At 47.7% G+C, this 18,743-nt stretch overlaps 1 protein-coding gene across 42 annotated transcripts in view; it reads left to right on the top strand.

Moving 5' to 3' along the window:
• LOC308252344 (ran-binding protein 3) overlaps positions 1-18,743 on the top strand; it is a gene marked incomplete at its 5' end in the record, with an annotated part of 80,381 nt that overhangs the window by 20,847 nt on the left and 40,791 nt on the right. For 25 of the 42 annotated variants that reach the window (XM_080676844.1, XM_080676821.1, XM_080676819.1 and 22 more), the window contains one exon: positions 3,818-3,873. In XM_080676844.1, the coding sequence (XP_080532970.1) occupies positions 3,818-3,873 (56 nt within the window). Of the gene's footprint in view, positions 1-3,817; positions 3,874-12,166; positions 12,356-18,743 lie in introns of all 42 variants that reach the window. The other 17 variants (XM_080676816.1, XM_080676843.1, XM_080676838.1 and 14 more) reach the window with 1 other exon arrangement.

The raw sequence follows: 18,743 nt of genomic DNA, 5'->3' as shown, positions 1-18,743 counted from the left end.
GATATAAACCAGAGCATGCTTTGGGAGCACAGTTCAAACTAGGGGCTTCCTGAAGAAGTTGGTATCTATACATGAATGAGTGTTGACTAAAGGAACACTAGGCGGAGGGACTAAACCAGGCAGAAGTCCAGAAATGTGACAGAAGCATGGGGTGTACACGGAACAGTGCCACAGTAATGGTCATGTGGGGATGGCCTGTTTGAAGGAGCTCCAACCCTAGTCTGGGAGGGCACTGCAGAGTTTTAGGCATGTGTTTTACACCAATGGTTCTGGCTGCTCTGCAAAAGCCGGACTTTAAGGGGGTAAAAGTAGAGGCAGAAAAGGTCTGAACTGAGATGGTGGTGGTGAGGGTGGATCTGTTTGGATCTCAGCTGGTGTTCCTGTTCTTTGGGTGGCTGATTTCAGAGCTCAGACCCCATGGTCCCCTCCATGACCTCCCTCTGCCCCAGCTTAGCAACATGCCAGTTGCAGTACAGAATTGTTCCTTCTTTAGATGGGACCTCTCCCAGCTAATGCCCAGACCCTGCCACATGGTCCGGTCCTGTCCTGTCCTGTCCTGCCCCAGGCTGCCTGCAATTACCCTCCTATGTGCCTGCAGATCAGAAAGTTGTTCCTCTGCTGTCCAAATGGTTCTCTCTTCACCTAGTCCTTTCTTACTAGCCTGGCAATTGTTTTCTGTAGTGCCCTCCCCCCTTGCTCATCCCTTCAGCAGATATTTGTTGAATCCCTTCTGGTTGCCAAGTAATGTTCTCACACCACAGGACGGGGAGGGGGAACCAGGCAGTCTCCAGTCTCCTAGAGTTGACATCTTAGTAGGGGAGATAGACCATAAGCCCATAAATACATAGTGTATCAGCGGTTGATTCCTTCTGTGAGGCCAAGTCCAAGGTTTCTTCTAGGAAGTATAGTGTGAGTTTAGTGAAGTCTGCAACCTCTCAGGCTGGAGGCTGTTGGAGACAAGGGGCAGAAATCAAGCTCAGAGTGCCTTACACAAAAATTAGCTTCTGTTGACTTAGCTGAAAAGTCTTGGGGGTGGGGTTAGCTGTGGGCAGGCTGGGCCCTGGACCTCCAGCGATGGGATTCAGTTTCCTCCCTTGCTTCCTGCTGGATTGGCTCTAGCTTAAGGTCCTTTTTTTTTTTTTTTTTTTTTTTTAATATATTTCATTGATATTTCACAGAGAGGAAGGGAGAGGGATAGAGAGCTAGAAACATCGATGAGAGAGAAACATCGATCAGCTGCCTCCTGCACGCCCCCTACTGGGGATGTGCCCGCAACCAATGTACGTGCCCTTGACCGGAATCGAACCTGGGACCCTTCAGTCCGCAGGCCGACGCTCTATCCACTGAGCCAAACCGGTTTTGGCTTAAGGTCCTTTTTGATGACGGGCAGCTGGTGGCAGCACCAGGGTTACCTCCCACCAGCTCAGCAGAGAGAGAGCTCTCATTACCCAGTAGCTCCAACAAAATTCCTGGACCTGAATCTCATTCACCATCAGCAGCCTGGCCTTATTCGAGAGTCACAGTGTCCCCTGGGCTCATGGCATGCAGTACTCCTTAGGCCTGGAGCCAGGACTAGGCTTCATCTGAAACAGAGGTGGGGAAGGGGTGCTTCCCTAAAGAAAATGAGGGGTTGGGGGTGCTGGGCTGGCCAAAACCCTGGCTTCTTCCTGTGCACCTCAGTGCCTTGTTGCTGGCCAGGAGTTGAAGACAGAAGCGAGCCTGGGGCCTGGACCTCCAACCCCTGATGCTGGGTTTGTGTTTATAGGGCAGCACCGGACCATCTCTGGGATTTCCTATAGTAGACATCTGTAAATAAGCTGCTGCCATCCCCAGAGTCCCTCCAGCATGTCTTTGCTGTCATTTATTGTCTAGCATAGGCCTGTTCATTCATTCATTTATGCATCCATCCTGGTTTGTCAGGCAGCAGCTATGCACTATGCCAGGAAATGGCTGCTTAGGGTAGCATGGAAACCTTGATGGTGACCCTTACTCTCCTCCCTTTAGCACTTTGGTCTCACACATGTTTCACCCATGTTCATTGTGGGCTGTGCACAATGAGGACTGTTGTGGTTAATCTAACTCGGTTATAGTGCAGCTTCAGTGAGTGCGGCAGAGGGAATGGTCACCATCAGTGGGCCATTGCCTCAAAGTGAAGACTGGTGCCTGTCCTGCTTCTCCAAGAAGGGGGAGTTTGGAGAGATGGGGAGTGGAACAGGATCTCTTTGATTTTTGTCTCGGTCTTGTCCTTTTTCCTCCTCAAACTTCCTCTTCACCTAATTTTTATTATGGGTAATCGCTGTCACCTCCTAACTGGTCTCTCCACATGGCCTCTTCCCCACACTGTTCTCATTTTAAACCTCAACCAATCTCCGTGTCTCCCCCACTCCTTTTGCACCACTTCCCAAATCCTTGGCATGGCCACCATCTGACCCTGGGCTCCGTGCCTTCACACCTGCCACTCTCCCTGCCAGGCTCTTCTTGAGACTTCAGCACAGCAACCTCATCTCAGGGATGTTTCCCTGACACTCTAGACCAGACACTCTACCAGCTCCCTATGTGAGCACTCTTATGAACTGTGAACCGTGTCCCCCTCCTACATAGCAGTCCTGCTGGGGCAAAGCTGTGTGAATGTAGGTTCCTGGTTAATCTAAGCCTCCTATGACTGGAGGCTCTGACGGCAGGACTGTGCAGATGCTCCCCAAATTTATGATTCCCCTGGCCTCCCTCCTCTCTCAGCCCTTGGATGCTGAAGGAGACCCTAAACACACCCCACAGGATTCATGAGCACTCCCAGAGCCACCATGCCCAGGCCCAAGATGATGAGGGGCCTCGCCCATGAGTTAAGGTGGTCCTCGGTTACAGTCCCCTAGCTGGCTGCAGAGGCTTCCTAGGCTGCCCCTGGATAGGAGATATATGGTATTGCCTGAGAAAATAGGCGGCATAGCCCTGACAGGGCATCCCCAGAGGGTCTTTTCCTTCAGCAGACATGCAAGATGGACTCTCAGACTTTTGCAACTCCCTAAATTCTTTTTTTGTTAATGGCTGCTTGCTTAGAGAACTAGGTGGAATGTGGGCCAAGGTTCTCCAACAAGCATGAGCTGTGTAGACAGAGATTGCAAACTGGTTGCCCCCTGACCTCAGTTGGCCTGCAAATTCAAAAAAAAATAATAATAATAACAAACCCTAAACTAGTCTCAGGCATTTGAAATTCAGGAGATGGCACATAAAAATTTGACTTCCCTGAGCCAAATTCCTTTAGAACCACAGTTGGTGGCACTGAATAGCTGTCACCTCCAATGTCTTGCAGCTCGCCACACACCGCACCGCTCTCCCTTGATCAGGCCTAAGTGAGTCTTAAAGCCTTTTTATTGGTGTATAATGTGCACACGTATCCTACCATAAACTGTTGAATTGTCACAAACTGAAACCCCACACCTCCTCGTAATGAAAGTATTTTCTAAGTCAGTGGTTGGCAAACCGCGGCTCGCGAGCCACATGCGGCTCTTTGGCCCCTTGAGTGTGCCTCTTCCACAAAATACCACGGCCTGGGCGAGTCTATTTTGAAGAAGTGACATTAGAAGAAGAAGTTTAAGTTTAAAAAATTTGGCTCTCAAAAGAAATTTCAATTGTTGTACTGTTGATATTTGGCTCTGTTGACCAAGGAGTTTGCCGACCGCTGTTCTAAGTGATTTGATGTCTTTTGGGGTTACTAGTTTTATATTGGGTTTGTTTTTTTATTTTTAACTTATAATTATAGCTTTGTTTATTATATGAAATAGTGTTGGGGGGGAAAAAACACCAATTTTTCTTTTTGCAGAAAAACCTGCCATTGCTCCGCCCGTCTTTGTGTTTCAGAAGGATAAAGGACAAAAGGTAAGGGGCTGGTATGTTCTCTCTTCACATTTGTTTTCTCCTAGAGATCTCTCTCCCCAGGTCACATGGCAAAGGATACTTCTGCCCTTTTAAGCCTTCACATTGAGCTTGGAGGAAAAAGGTCCAGTGGCTTTAGGTTACCATGGCGAGTGGTTGAGATAGGTGTGTGTGGAAAGGGTTCAGAGACCCTGCTTTAAAAAATGGTGGTAGAAAACTTTGTCCTCATTCCTAATTATTTGATTTAGAAATATTGTACATTAGGAAAATTAATAGGAGAAAAATGGTAGAAGGACGGAGAGGAGGAAGAGAAGGAGGGACAAGGTGGAAGAGAAAGTGTGGGGAGGGAGGAGAGAAGGAGAGAGCAATGGTGGTTAAGGAGGAAAAACAGGACCTTTAAAGATTTTAGAGACATTTTTTGGCCCCAAACAACAAGGCATAAATGCATTTAGAATAATTATTAGTTGACTTGGATTGTATATTTACCATCCATCTTTGTTGTGTTGCTTCCCCTTCTTAGATTTTAAATGTCTTGGTCACATTGTTGTTGGAAATACCTTGTCAAAGGCCTGATAGGTGCATCAGTTGCATACCTACCTTTGCCTGTTGTTTGTCTTGAAGTCACAGGTTTTATATCCTTTCCTGATAAATCAGTATGGAAGGTTGGGATTGTGTCCAAAGTTAGTTGATGTTTTGTGGTGATGCCTCCCAAGCTGATGTGAGGACTCCCTCTGTTTGTCAAAAACATGGATGATCCCACCCCACCCATGGCCCAGGACATCAGATAATTTAATGCCCATGGCAAGATTTCAGAGTGACCAAGTGTGTTCTGAAATCCATTTGCAATCTTGTTGATAAGAAGAGAATTTGAGAATTGGCTCAGGGCTGGGTGCTCTGGCGGATCCCCAGTTCCTCGGCAGGGTGGCCGGCTTGGAGGTTGGGTCAGCTAGTCTGGTGATTTGGCACTCCCAGCAGTCCAGCTACTGCTTTGTAGACTTTGTCCTTTGGTCTGAGAAGAAAGGCCAGACTTTTCTTTCTGCGCAGCCCAATTTCCTGGAAAACATTTAGGTGCTATGCCAGGAAGAAAGCTTATGTACCAAGAGAATAGGAGGGAATGGGGCCCTAAACCCACACCCCCTTGCACTGGAGCCTTCTGTTTTGGCAGGGTTTTATCTACTAGGCTTGTTCTCACATTAAACATCCCCATTGTTAATTCTTTGATGAAGAAAGAATAGCCAAACCTGAGGAAATGTTCTTCCCATTTTGTTTTTGGCTTTCCAGGTGGTATTTTCAAGATACATCAACCTCTGATGTCTCCTCTCCCCTGGGCCCTGACACATACGTACAGCTAACTTACCTGTGTTTTTAATCATCTCTCCTTTGAAAAAGGGTCAGTCACTGAAAGGCTGATGTGTTTCCTGTAGCTTTTTAGAAATGGATGTATTTGATTTCTCTTTTAGAAGTAAAAGTCATTTCTTAGGTTTTCCATTAAGTCAGGATTTTCTAGAATTTTGAGTTTTATTGCGACCATCTTTTGAATCACTTTTAGCTTAAAACGGGATCAGCAAACTAAGGCCTGGCACCACTGCTTGTTTTTGTAAATAAAGTTTTATTGGTACATAGCCACGCCTATCCCCTTCACAGTTACTGAAGCAGATTGCACATTGTAACAACAGAGTAAAGTAATTTGGACCCAGACCCATGGCCTGCAGAGTCAAAAATATTTAGTTTCTGGCCCTTTACAGAAAAAGTTTCCAGACCCTGAATTTAAAATGAGCAATAGGAATTAATAATTCTTTAAACCTGAGGACTTTTGGACAGCTGGCAGGATGAAAAACTAAAATGTAATATTTGTTTGGCTGAATTTAAAATGCTTTTAAAATTAATTCCTGTTTTATTACTGTTTTCACAGTTGTGATTCTTGCTTTGGTTTTTCAGTTGGTTTAGTTAGGGTTTTTTTACTTTTTATTGAATTTATTGGGGTGACATTCGTTAATAAAATTATATAGGTTTCAGTTGTACAATTCTATAATACATCATCTGTATATTGTATTATATATGTTCACTACGCCAGGGCAAGTCTCCTTTTATTACCATTTATCCCCGTTATCCTTTTCTACCTCCTCCCACTCCCATTTCCTTCTGGTTCTGTTGCTTTGTAATTAAAAGGATAACTTACATGTATTGCCTTCATAAAGTTGATGTAAATGGATGACATTGAACCAGAAGAGTAGCTGGAAAGATGGTCATCATCATCTTAAAATGTACAAATGTAGTTCTTATCAAAATACTGACTCAGAGCCAACACTAATGGGCTTCTAAAAATAACTGATCTGCAGCTCTTCAGAATTCAGCTCTCCATTTCTGTCCCAAGATCATCGAAAGGGTGTGGGAAACCTCTGTGTTAAACATCAGAAGCTGGAGAAGCCTTTGTGACTGTCCTTTAGGGGTTCTTTCTGAGCTGTCCAGTAGATAGATAGTGGCTAAATGGACACAATCTTTTTTTTCTTTATTGTTACGACAGCTCAAGAGTAAGGCGGAAAGTAAACAGTAACTCAGGTAGCTTTGTTTCCCCTTAACTTCCATTTCAAGAAAGAAGGGCAGGCCTTCAAGGATCATCCAGAAGACTTCTTGCCAAAGTAAGAGTTTGAGAGTCTTCCAGTTTCATTCTTTCTTTCTGCCCTATTCCCTTCTCACACTGCAGAAGCAGAACTGGGAAAAGACTTTTGGGGGCTGCTTTTTTCTGAGCACACTTTTATCCTCTTTCTCTTTGACGTTTTATTTTGAAACTAGAGGCCCAGTGCATGAAAACTTATGTACTCGAGGGGGTCCCTCAGCCCGGCCTGCCCCCTCTGACAGTCCGGGAACCCTCAGGGGTGGGAGGCAACCCAGTGGTCAGGGGAAGGCGACGCCCCATCACACCTCTGCTGCTGCCACTGCTGCCAGCGCAAGCCTTGGCTGGCCCTGGTTACCTGAGCCTTGGGTGGCACTGGGTGGCTGGGCAGCCACCATCCAAGGCTTGCCTGCACCTTGGACCGGCCCTGGGGGGCTAGGGGGCTGAGGGGACTGGGGACTCCAGAGGCAGGTGTGCAGAGCAGTCAGGCCCGCCTAGGGGCATGCCCAGCCTTGCCGTGCGCCTGCGGCCCCAGTGGGGCTGAGGGGACTGGGCGCCGCCATCTTGTGGCTGTGGGCGCTGCCATCTTTGAGGGCAGGGCAGCAATTAGCATATTCCCTTCTTATTGGCTGTGGGCACCACCATCTTTGAGGGTGTGGCAGTCAATTAGTATATTCCCTCCTTATTGGCTATGGATGCTGCCATCTTTGCAATGGCATGAAGGTCAGTTAGCATATTCCCTCTTTATTAGATAGGACTAGAGGCCTGATGCATGAAATTTGTGCAAGGGGCTTAGGCCTTGCAGCCCCAGCTGGCCTTCGCAGCCCCTTGAAGCCCCGGCTTTGTCCAGAAGGTCATCCGGACGGTCGTTCTGCTGCTGTTTGGTCTAATTAGCATATCAGCTCTTTATTATATAGGATTTTCAAATCCTATATAATAAAGAGGGGATATGCTAATTGACCATCACTCCATCACAAAGATGGTTGCACCCACAGCTGAAGCCAAGTTCCCATAAGGAGCCTTAACGAGCAATCAGCAGGGACCTGAGGCTACACCCTTCCCCGCCCCTGGAAGGGCTTGACAGGGGACCTCAGGCTGCATTCCCCACCCAGCAGGGCTTGACAGGGGACCTCAAGGTGCACTTCCCGTCCTGGTGCTGGGCTAGGGGACCTCAGGCTGCTCCCCCCTCCCCAGCGCCAGGCTGGGGGACCTCAGGCCACACCCCCCACCAGGTGGGGCTTGACAAGGGACTTCAGGCTGCGCCCCCCACACCGGCACCAGGCCGGGGGACCTCAGGCTGCGCCCCCAACCCCAGTACCAGGCCAGGGGACCTGAGGCTGCGCCCCCCTGCCTGGCTGGGCTTGACAGGGGACCTCAGGCTGTGACCCCCATCCAGTGGGGCTTGACAGAGGACCTCAAGGTGCACCCCCAGTGCTGGGTCAGGGGAACTCAGGCCGCGCCACCCACCCCAGCACCGGGCCAGGGGACCTCAGGGTGCGCCTCCCGCCTTGGCACCAGGCTGGGGGACCTCAGGCCATGACCCCCGCCCAGCGGGGCTTGATGGGGGACCTCAAGGTGTGCTTCCCGTCCTGGTGCTGGGCTAGGGGACCTCAGGCTGCTGCCCCAGCATCAGGCTGGGGGACCTCAGGCCACGCCCCCCATCCCGGCACCTGGCCGGGGGACCTCAGGCCTCATCCCCTGCCCCAGCACTGGGCCAGGGGACCTGAGGCTGCATCCCCCCTGTCTGGCAGGGCTTGACAGGGGACCTCAGGCCGTGCTCCCCACCCAGCAGGGCTTGACCAGGGACCTCAAGGTGCACCCCCAGTGCTGGGTCGGGGGAACTCAGGCCACAAACCCCACCCAGCGGGGCTTGACGGGGGACCTGAGCCTGTGCCCCCCTGCCTGGCGGGGCTTGATGGGGGACCTCAGGCCATGCCCCCTACCCAGCAGGGCTTGACAAGGGAATCTCAGGCCATGTCCCACACCTGGCAGGGCTTGATGGGGGACCTCAAGGCACGCCCCCCACCTTGGTCTGCGCTGGGGCACCTCAGGCCACGCCCCCCGTCCTGGCGCTGGACTAGGGGACCTCAGGCTACATCCCCTGCCCTATGGGGCTTGACAAGGGTGGGACTGGCCAGGTCTGGATCTAGCCCAATGGGGCGGGGGCCGGCCAGGTCTGGATCTCACACGATTTTGAGGCGCATGTGGGTGGGTAGGGGCTTGACTCTGGGTCCCGTGGTGCACCCCAGACTCTTAACAGGAGGAAGGTTTTCATATACATTTTACTAATTTTCTTTCATCTCTGACACTTCTATTATAGAGAAAGGACAAATAGCAATATTAAATTATTTCCTCTAATTAATCCCCTTTTAATGTGCACGAATTTCGTGCACCAGGCCACTAGTTATTAGATAAGATGCAAGAATGGTACTGAAGACACAGGTATTCTTCATCTGGCTTCACTGTTAACATTTTTGTCATAAATGCTGAAACTGTAATTTGTTCCCATCTGATGTTCCTCTCTAAATACTTGTGCAGGTGTTTCCTAGGGAATAGTGTGTCATTCCTCTCCATGGCCCCAGTGCCATTGTCACCCCTAAGAAAATGATCATTCAGAAGTCTTCTCCAATATATAAATTGTCCTAATTGTCACCAAAATGTCCCTTATAGCTATTTTTTGAGCCACTTCTTGATTCACATAGATCAAGTATTCTCATTGTCACTGTGAGGCCATTAACTTCCTTGTCAGTAAACAGTCTCTAAACCATCCAATGGGGTGTGCTTCAAAGAGCCCCTGTCCCCAACCCCCTTCAAAGGAGAGCACACCACAGGCCCAGCTATTGTTGGGATAAAGATTTGAAATTTTAAAAACAAATAAGCTGCCAGCTAGGTGTTTCTTGTTTTTGTTTGGTAGTACAGCCACACAACATTTTATATCAGTTCCATTGATGATCTGTGTGTTCATAGCAAACTACAAATTGGTGTTAGTGGCCTGCTGGTGGCACACAGGTCAAGTTGTCAAATCCCCCTGTTGTCCCAGTTAGAGAAAGCCTTCCACAGTCTGAACTCCAGTCCTAACGCATAGGAATTGTCTTTACTTCCTTCCATGTCTCCAGGCTTCCTCAAGGTGGTGCTATTCACGAAATGCTTGTGTTTACATGCATTTGTGTAGTTTTCTTAATGAGTTGTTTGTTTTTAAAATTTTAAGCCTTGCCCAAGGATATGTTTATTGATTTGAGAGAGAGAGAAAAAACATTGATTGGTTGCCTTTAAAGCAAAAACAGAACCTTTTATTAACTGCCTTGAATGGAAGCAGTTTGTTTTTTTCTTTTTAATGTGTAGAGAATTTGAATCTCATTCAGTAGGTTGTCTTAAGGTATGTGATGATTAAATGTTTCTTTCAGCCCTGGCCGGTGTGGCTTAGTTGGTTGAGCATTGTCCCCTGTACCATGCACCGAAAGGTCTTTTGTTCAATTTTCATTTAGGGCACCTGCCCAGGTTGTGGGTTCCATGCGTACTTGAGGCAACCAATCGATATTTCTCTCATATCAATGTTTCTCTCCCTCCCTCTTCCTCTCTCTCTAAAATCAATAAAACTTTTTTTTTAATGTTTCTTTCAGTTTATCTTCCAAACATTTGTTAATTCGAAGGGGGATGGTATTGTGGTTGCACTGGCAGGATAATGCCCATTTGGTAACAAGACAGAAAGCAGTTACAGAAATGCTTAGGAGCAGAAAGTCCCGTATTGCTGAAAATGCCATATAGTATGTTTAGACCTAGTTTTGAAGTTTATTGTTGGTGTAACAAGTATACCCTATGTGCATGTTTTTATTTTGTTATTTTTGTCAGCCACATACAATTTAGGATATATGATCTAGGGTCTGGATCTGATGTCTGATTTTAATAAACATGTTGAAAAACTACAGGTCCTATCTTGCTTCTTTAGAGCTCACTTTTCTTGTCCAACAGAAACACTTGGACCCAAGGAGAAAATGCTGGAACAACATTTGTATTTCTTTTTGGTCATCTTGAGTCCACCATGCTATGAGGACATTTGAACATTTATGTTTTAAAAGCAGGGATTTTTTAAAATACATATATGAGAGTAGAAGAATTGTAAATAAGTAAGAAAGCAACTAAGGTAGAAGCATCAACAATGAGCTCAGTAGATACTGTATACATTTGGTTTCTACTTTTACAAGCTAGAACCTGCTCATAATCCTCAGTAAATTGTTACATACAGTTTTGCCCAGATGTCATGAATTAATTGATACTAAGTTCACCTCAACTTCCCATTTGAAAGGAAGCACTGACATTTAAAAGCAGGGATTTAAAAAAAATCCAACTGGTTCTAATTAAAGAGACAGGCAGTTTCCCACAAAGCTCTGGGTTTAATTTTCTTTTGGCGGGTGTTAAATTTCTCGCCATAAAGTAGCAGCCGACTAGTGGGCGAACTGACCTTGGTGCCCCAGAAAGGTTAGAGAACAGTTTGGGAAGGCCTTTGCGTCTATGGATCTTGCATGAGTTAACATTGTGTTGCTATTGCTTTCCTACGAATGTTTGAAACTTCTCTTATTTTTTATATAGCACCTTTCATCCAACAGGCTCACATGTTAAAAAATAGCCCCAACACCTATCTAAAGAGATCTCAGATACTTTACACCCAGAAGAAACACGGCAGCGTCAGCAGGGAGGCAGGATAGGGTAGCCCTATGGTCATTTAGTTCACAAAGTAAGAGAAATGGCTTCATGTGGGCGATGCCATGCGGGAGGTTTGGGGATTGGAGCCCATCTGTTGCAGGACACCAGCTTTATAACCCACTTCTCAAGAAAAGAGTCTTGGCCACAGAGCTCTCAGCTCACTGAAGCAATCCCCAGAAGCCCAAGAACCAGCTCAAAGAATGCCGGGGGTGTTGTGCTTTCAAGAACAAAGACTTCTGGAGCCAGCTTTCTCTTATCCTGGCTGTTTTCCAAATAAGCCCCTGCCCAAGGTGTTTGGGATGAACCTGGGGAAATCCCAGGCCAAAGGGCTCCCTCTTCCAGCTAAACTCCCACCCTCCCACCAATACAAAACTGGCTTTCCGTGTCTCTGCCAGCTCCTTTGGTCACCCCACACCTGCACTCACTGAAATGAGAAAAGCTCTTCCTTCATCTCAGGTTATAGCAGAACAAGTTGAAAATTGATGGAAGAACTAGAGTGAGATGCAGAAGCTTTTGCCCTGGACGCCTGTGTTTGACTGTGTGGTGTCCCTGGCCTACTTCCCCACCTTCCCTAGCAGATAGAAATGGTGCTGAGGGCAGCTCCCCTCATCATATCTTTGAGGAGATGTGTTATTAACCTGTAATCATCCCTCTTCCCCTCTGATAGAGGCACTGTCCCCATTTTTGTCACTAGGAGTGTTTTTCCTCACTCATGGCCCATAAGCAGAGTAGCTCCATGCCAGGCCTTGCACTTTTGAAAACAAAGGTTCAGGCTTCCTGCACACCTTAAAACTCCTTGTAAAGTCAAACAGCAGGAAGTCCATGTTCACTTTACTTTGTGCCTGCTTTCTTGGCCCATCCTCCTGGGCAGGAATTGCTGAAGGTGGAGCCATCTCTAGCCCTTCGATCCCCACCCCCATCCCCTGCCCCATGTTGCAGCCTTTATTTACATTGAAGGAAAATTGTCTTTTTTGCTCCCAGTCCTCTGCAGAGCAAAAAGATTTGTCGGATTCGGGAGAGGAGCCTCAGGGGGAGGCTGAGGCTCCCCACCATGGCCCAGGTCACCCTGAGTCAACTGGTGAGCATGCTCTAGAGTCTCCTGCCCCTGCTAGCGCTTCAGCCAGCGCTCCTGAAGCCCAGCTTCCTCCTTTTCCACGAGAACTGGCAGGGGTAAGTCCACCTCCATTCCATGGCCCAGGGGTCCCAACCCAGACCGGCCCTTTTCCCTCTGGGTCCCTCAGATCCAGACTCTAGATTATAAGCAGCTGATAACTGAAAAGGTGTCCAAGATCGCTCCAGCTCTATTTAATTCCTGCTGCTGAAAAGTCAAGAGAAGATTAGGTCCCCTTTACATGGAGACTTTTCTAGTTGGATAAATATATACCCATAGCAAAAAGCTAGTACTGTTTCCTGAAAGAGACACGAGGGGTCAAAAGAGGAATTGAGTAGTGGGTAGAACTTTCCAAATCAAATTGGACCCCTTCTCCCTCCTTCCATTTTTTCTTTCTCTGAATCTGGGCCTTCCAATTCAGTGTCTTAGAAACACAAGGAGCTCTGGCTTCCTTAATCTGTAGGAAGAGGAGATGTCTAACACAAATTGCTTTGCAAGACTGATTGTGTCTGGACTGTGGTGAGGCTGTGAGCTGCTTGTCTTCAATCAAAGCAGGAAGAAGAGAAGACTCTTCTTTGAATCCAGAGGGAACCCCTGAGCTCTTTATCTTTGTATTAAGAAGGCTTTTGAAGATAATAGGTGGAGAAGATTGTGAACTCTCAAGAACAAGAAATGTCTTGAGTGTTTGGAGTTTGATAATTTGGGAAAGGTAAACATCATCATATATTCAGGATTGCAAACTCCATCCTCTAGGTACCCCCAATGTCATGCCATTGAAAAATGACTCCTAACAAGAAAACTGACCCCCACTCTGCCATACAGAATGCTAGGCAGCCTTCCAGGGCATCACAACCCCAGACATGTAGCAATTTCTATGTCACGTCACCAGTACCCTGTGTTCTTAAGGAAGCCATTAAAATTCAGTTACAGGCACCAAACCATAGGTGCAAGAAGAAGTCATGTTCAGCCAAGGTGAGATTGGAGTCATATTTTGACAATTTGGAGAAATCAGTGTGTGGTGGATAAAGAAGAAGTCGTTTTTATCGTGGGTGGGGAACAGCGGGGAGGCAGTCCTTCATGGCATAGAAGTGGGTTTGGGATAATGAAGTGTACTCAGAAGCTCAGTAACAACTCCAGCCAGGAGGCACTTACTGCCAGTGTGTTCTGGCATCACAGCTGTCACACAAGAGCTGGCAGGGCAATAATTAAGAGGTGATCACTTTTTTGGTTGTGGGCAGAGCAGCTCCTGGGACCTCTTCCTGAGTCAGGTATTGTTAGTTATTTTATCTTCAGCCTTTGCGAACAGGTCATCTGTTCTCAGGGCACTAAGAACAGATGACCTTGAAGTGGACCTGCCTGAGAGACTCTGAAGCTTTCTACTGCTGCCTTCTTTGAAAAACACAACTTACAGAGGCATCTCTAACTGGGATGATTGAGGGTTTTCAACTGAGAGTAGCAGATGGCTAGATGCAGAGGTCGTGTCATGGCAGCTACTCTACCAAATTCGTGTGGGCTATTTCAGGCCTCTCTCACTTCTAGTGCCCACTTGGTAAGACTGGTGGGTCCTCACCTTCCACCTGTGGCCAGTCCAAATGTTGATCTCTGAGGAACGTGGCTTCTCCGTTCTTGTGGACTTTGGGTTGGAGACTCTTAATCCCAAGAAATTCAGGTGTTCCCCAGGCTGGCCAATACAAGGTCAAGTGTTCTAGCAGGGAACCTCAGGATGGATTGTGAAGTTACCATGGAAGGGAGCCAGGACTCAGGGGAGTGGTTTATGAATGGAGAGCACAACCGTGAAGGCCTGCATCTGACATACACACACACACACACACACACACACACACACACACACACACACGCACACAGTTTCAGCATTCGTGACTACAGAAATCCTCCGTTCCATCACAAGTCCAAGCAGCACCACCATCATATCAGTTGGGGATAGCTCTGAGGGCTCACCCAGGGCTCGCTCTGTGGGGCTGTCTGCAGAGAAAACCATTACAGGTTGCTAATGGCTCCTATCAATTGGCTTTCCCCACTGAGTGGGCATGTTCAAGCAAAGTTCACTTTGGTTTTTAGGTCAATTAAGGCATAAATCAAGGCAGAGGAACCTGATCCAGGCTTCTTAGGCTGAGGTTTTTTTCCCTTGGTTACTCACTGTGTTTGCATCAGAACAAATTTGGATCTTGCTCTGTACCACACCAGAGTTCAGGAAACCGCCCACTTGTTACTCAGTAGGTCTCATCCATCATGCTCAGTCTCTTCTCTGTGCCTCAATCCCTGGGGGTCTATAAAGCATGAGATCTTTATGGCAAATAGTGGCTCGCTGAATTGTTATAAAGGGCCTTGATCATCTTTCAGTTTCATCAGCACTCTAGCCATGGAAGACTCAGTACTAGAAAAAAAGTCTATATATCAGACTTCCTGGCTCTCAGCAGGCAGTTTGAAGAAACCCAAACCACATTTCAGATTCAATTCTCTTATCCAGAAGAAGCAAGCAGCTTCGTGCTTGCCCCGATCCTGGCTGAAGTCTGCTGGACTGAAGCTCCAAGCCAAGGCGCTGATGTGCTTAAACTATGTTTATGAGACCCACCAAGAAGCTTAGATTCTGGAACGAGCTCCCTGGCTGGACAGCTTCCCTCATCTTCCAGCTCCTGCACAGGATTTGACTTTTGTTCCATCCCCACCCTACTTCATGTCTTTGGAGGCCACTTCTGTTTTTCTTGTTTCAGTGAGCTTTTTTAGTAAGAGTTTCTGAGCTGGTTGCCTCAGTCACAAAATTGGCCCATAGTTGATATGAAGACAATGACGCAATAAGGCTTTGCTCTTTAAAAAAAAAAAAAATCCTCCCCCAAGGATATGTTTTTATTGATTTTTTTTTTTTTTTTTTAGAGAGAACGATGTGTGTGAGAGAGAGAAACATCCATCTGTTGCCTCCCATACATGCTCTGGTTAGGGATCTGACCCACATCTAGGTATGTGCCCTAACTGGGAAGCAAACCTGCAACCTTTTGGTATATGGGACGACGCTCCAACCAACTGAGCTACTGCACCAGGGCAATAGGCCCTGCTCTTACTTGATTTTTCATCCCACAGCCAGCTGGACTTTCTAACTGGTCAGTTTAGACTGGAGTCACTGAGGCCCAGGCAGGCCAAATGGCATCCAGTATTTTCTGGAAAGAATTTATCTGACTTAGTCTTGCTTTCTGGTCTTTTCTGGGAGGTCAGGAAAGCAGTGCTTTTCATTTCTGCATACTACCTGTGTACCTATGTCTGTCATGTTCTGAGACACAATCTCCAGCTCCATCCCCTTCCCTGGCCTGGCACCTTTGTTTCCCTCGAGGCCACAGCAGGCAGCCTCACCAGAGCCATGTTTTTTTGGAAGAGGGTGATACTTAATAAATCTAATGATCGTAATTTTTACAGTTTAATCCTTTATACAAAAATCAGAAGCTTCCCGTGCCTATGTTCCCATCCTGGGTTAGACATTATCCCGATTTTGTACTTGGTGACAGGGTCTTACACGCCTCCCAGAATGAACTGCTTCCCTGGAGGACCCAGTGGCTTCTGAGGGGAGAGAGCTGCCGGTGCCGCCTGGAAGCACACGGTGAGCAGCTCCTTTGATTCTTCTGCAGGCTGGTCTGCTTACCAGCCCGCCGCCCCTCCGCCATCTAAGAGGGCTTTTCCATTTTTGTGAACCTGCTTCATTCGTTCACACTGTCCTGAAGCCAGAGAAATCAGTTGAAGGGTTATCTTTGTGCTACTTTCTCTTCGGCCCCCTTATGTCAGTGTTAGTTGGGTATATTTTCATCATGATGTCCCAAATGGGTTCTGACTCTTCCACAGATGGATTCTACTGTGGGGAGAGTTGGAGTAGAAAATGGGGCTTCTACACCCTGCTTCTGTTCTCCCTAAGAAGCACAGATCCTGAAAATCTGCTCTAGAATCCTCCTCATATGAGTTTGTAATGGTAATTCCTGAACTTGGGCTGCAGATTTCTAAGGTCCAAGGAGTTGGGAGTCCCAGGCATTGCTTTCTACTGACCCCTGAGTAGCCACTCCCTTGATTGGGATGAAGGGGTTCCCCAGACTGCTCTGACATAGAAGAGGTCCAGACCACCAGGCTACCATCCAAGGGAAAGGGTGAAGCTGGCGTTGGCCTTTAGGGGAAGGGGGGCACGGCAGAGGGAGTTGCTGCACCGCAGACCTTTTTCTGCCTGACAGCAAGCTCAGCCCTTCTCCAGCAGGGTGTAGGGCAGGTTGCTCCTCACACGGACAGCTATGAAGGATTTCTAAAAGAGTCAGCATATCCAAAGGCATGCAGAAATGACTTCACCTTACATTCTGTCTTATGCTTCCTTGTACTAATTTTTTTTAGAAGAGTTGCCAGTGTCAGTTTCCTCATTGCTTCTCAGCTGTTTCAGACCCCACAGGAGGTTCCAGCAGTTTTTGGAAGGTTCTCCTTGTGCAGGAGTCTTCCTGTGTTTTCCTTCCCAGGCCTTAGCATCCAGGTTTTTCCGGACCAAGAGACCCATCGCATGCCTGTGGATGGTTCTTCAAAAGACTTGGCGCAAGAATTTGAGGGTTTCCTGGAGTCAGGGGTCTAGGAGTGTCTGAATCTTGTTTGGCCAGGCAACTTTTCTTCTCAGGTTTTCTAAGGGGCCATAGTGGAGGATATGGACTCCATTTGTGCAATAAATACTTGAGAGTTTTTGTGCACTGTGTCCTGGGTATTGCACATATGCGCTGAGGATAACAGACAGAGTAGGGCCTCATCATAGCTAGAGACAGACAACATCAGATCATTTCTGATTGTGATACACAAAACGGGGTAGAGGCCCAAGAGAGGCTGGAGGGTGGGGTAAAGGCGAGCTGCCTCCACTTCCTGGGCAGTGAGATAGGCATGAACATAGGTTCATTCTGGAGGTGATTAGGAAAGGCTTCAGGGAGGCCACAGTGAGTGGACCTGCAGGAAAAGCATCCCAGGCCTTGGGAGTAGCACATGGCAAAGGAACATTGAAGCGGGACGGTGCTGACATACTCAGAAAACATCAGAGAGACAGGTTGGAGTATGACGGCAGGGAGGAGTGGTACGGGATGGGCCAAGGGTCCTGGTAAGCAGTCCTGGACCCTGAGAGGTGAGGCTAAATCCCCAGAGGCTCCTGGTCTGAGGAGGGACTCCTAGCCTGAGGCTTTGTGGTATCATTGGAAGAGGTAAGAAATTTAGGTGTCATTAAAAGAGCCCCAAAATACATGTAGCAAAAATTGGCAGAACCGAAGGAAGAAATTGACAATTCAGTCATAACAGTTGGAAACCTCAGTACTACACTCAGTTATCAGTAGAATATCCAGACAGATGGATGAGCACATCAAGGACCCAGCACAGTGCACTGTCCCCTCAGTCACGAGGAACGTTCTCCAGGGTAGACCCCTTGCTAGGCCACAAAACCAGTCTCAGTAAATCTGAAAGGATTGAAACCATACAGTCTTCTCCAAACACATGGAATGAAATTAGAAATCCATAGCAGAATGAGCCCTGGAAGATTCGCAAGGTGGAAGTTAACATAGATGGCCAGCGGGCAACAGAAAAGTTATATGTGGAGGCCTGTTGAGATTTAGATGCTAGAGGAATCTCCTCTGTAACAACTGAGGCAACTTGGGCCTAACAACTTTCTGGGCTACTGGCTGTTGCCCTGTGCATAACTTCGGAACACAGTTCTTCACTGCTTCTCCCTAGTCTTTCACTGAGCAAATGCTGAGCAAGCTCCTGCTGTGTGGTACCGAGGACCAGTCCCCTCCTGGAACTTCAAGTCCAGCAGGGGATCCTGACAGGGAGCAATGAGGCCAGAGGACCAAGGGGTTTTCTTCTCACATGGGAACTTAAGAGAGACCTGAGGGAAAGGAGGATATCAGTGGATGAGGAGGCAGTGTCTACAGAGCCCAGAGAGGGTGGCCATTTCCAGGTTCCAAAAGTCAATCCAGGAAGTGGCAGATCCCAGTTCCTACAGAGCCACAGGTCGCTAACACAGCTCTTTGTTATCAGATGTCAGCCCTGGTCACTGCTGAATCATAGTGCTGTGGGCTCAGGAACCCCCATCCAAGGGTCTTCAAACCTGACCCCTCACCTCCTGGCTGCCCCTAGGACATTATTCCAAATCCCAACTCTCCTGTTCATGCCTGTCCCTGAGCTTTCAAGCCCTGTCCAAGGGTGTAACATCCAGTGGAAGTGAGCTATGAACAGTTAGAGCAAGGACTGGCACGTTGGGCTGAGCAAGTGCCACCTATTCATCCAGTTGACCCCATGCCACTTCCCTGTGGGGGAGGCACCAGCACCCTGTTTTCCAAATAAGATAATTTGCCCAAGGTTTCCCACTTAAGCAGTGGCAGAGCTGGAAGAAACTGTCTAGATCTAGAAGGCTTGAAGAGCGGGGTTGAGCACTCTCACGCT

Source organism: Plecotus auritus, assembly GCF_963455305.1.
Source record: "Plecotus auritus genome assembly, chromosome: 6".
NCBI classification, from domain to species: Eukaryota; Metazoa; Chordata; class Mammalia; order Chiroptera; family Vespertilionidae; genus Plecotus; species Plecotus auritus.
This window is presented reverse-complemented; position numbering and strand designations above follow the sequence as displayed.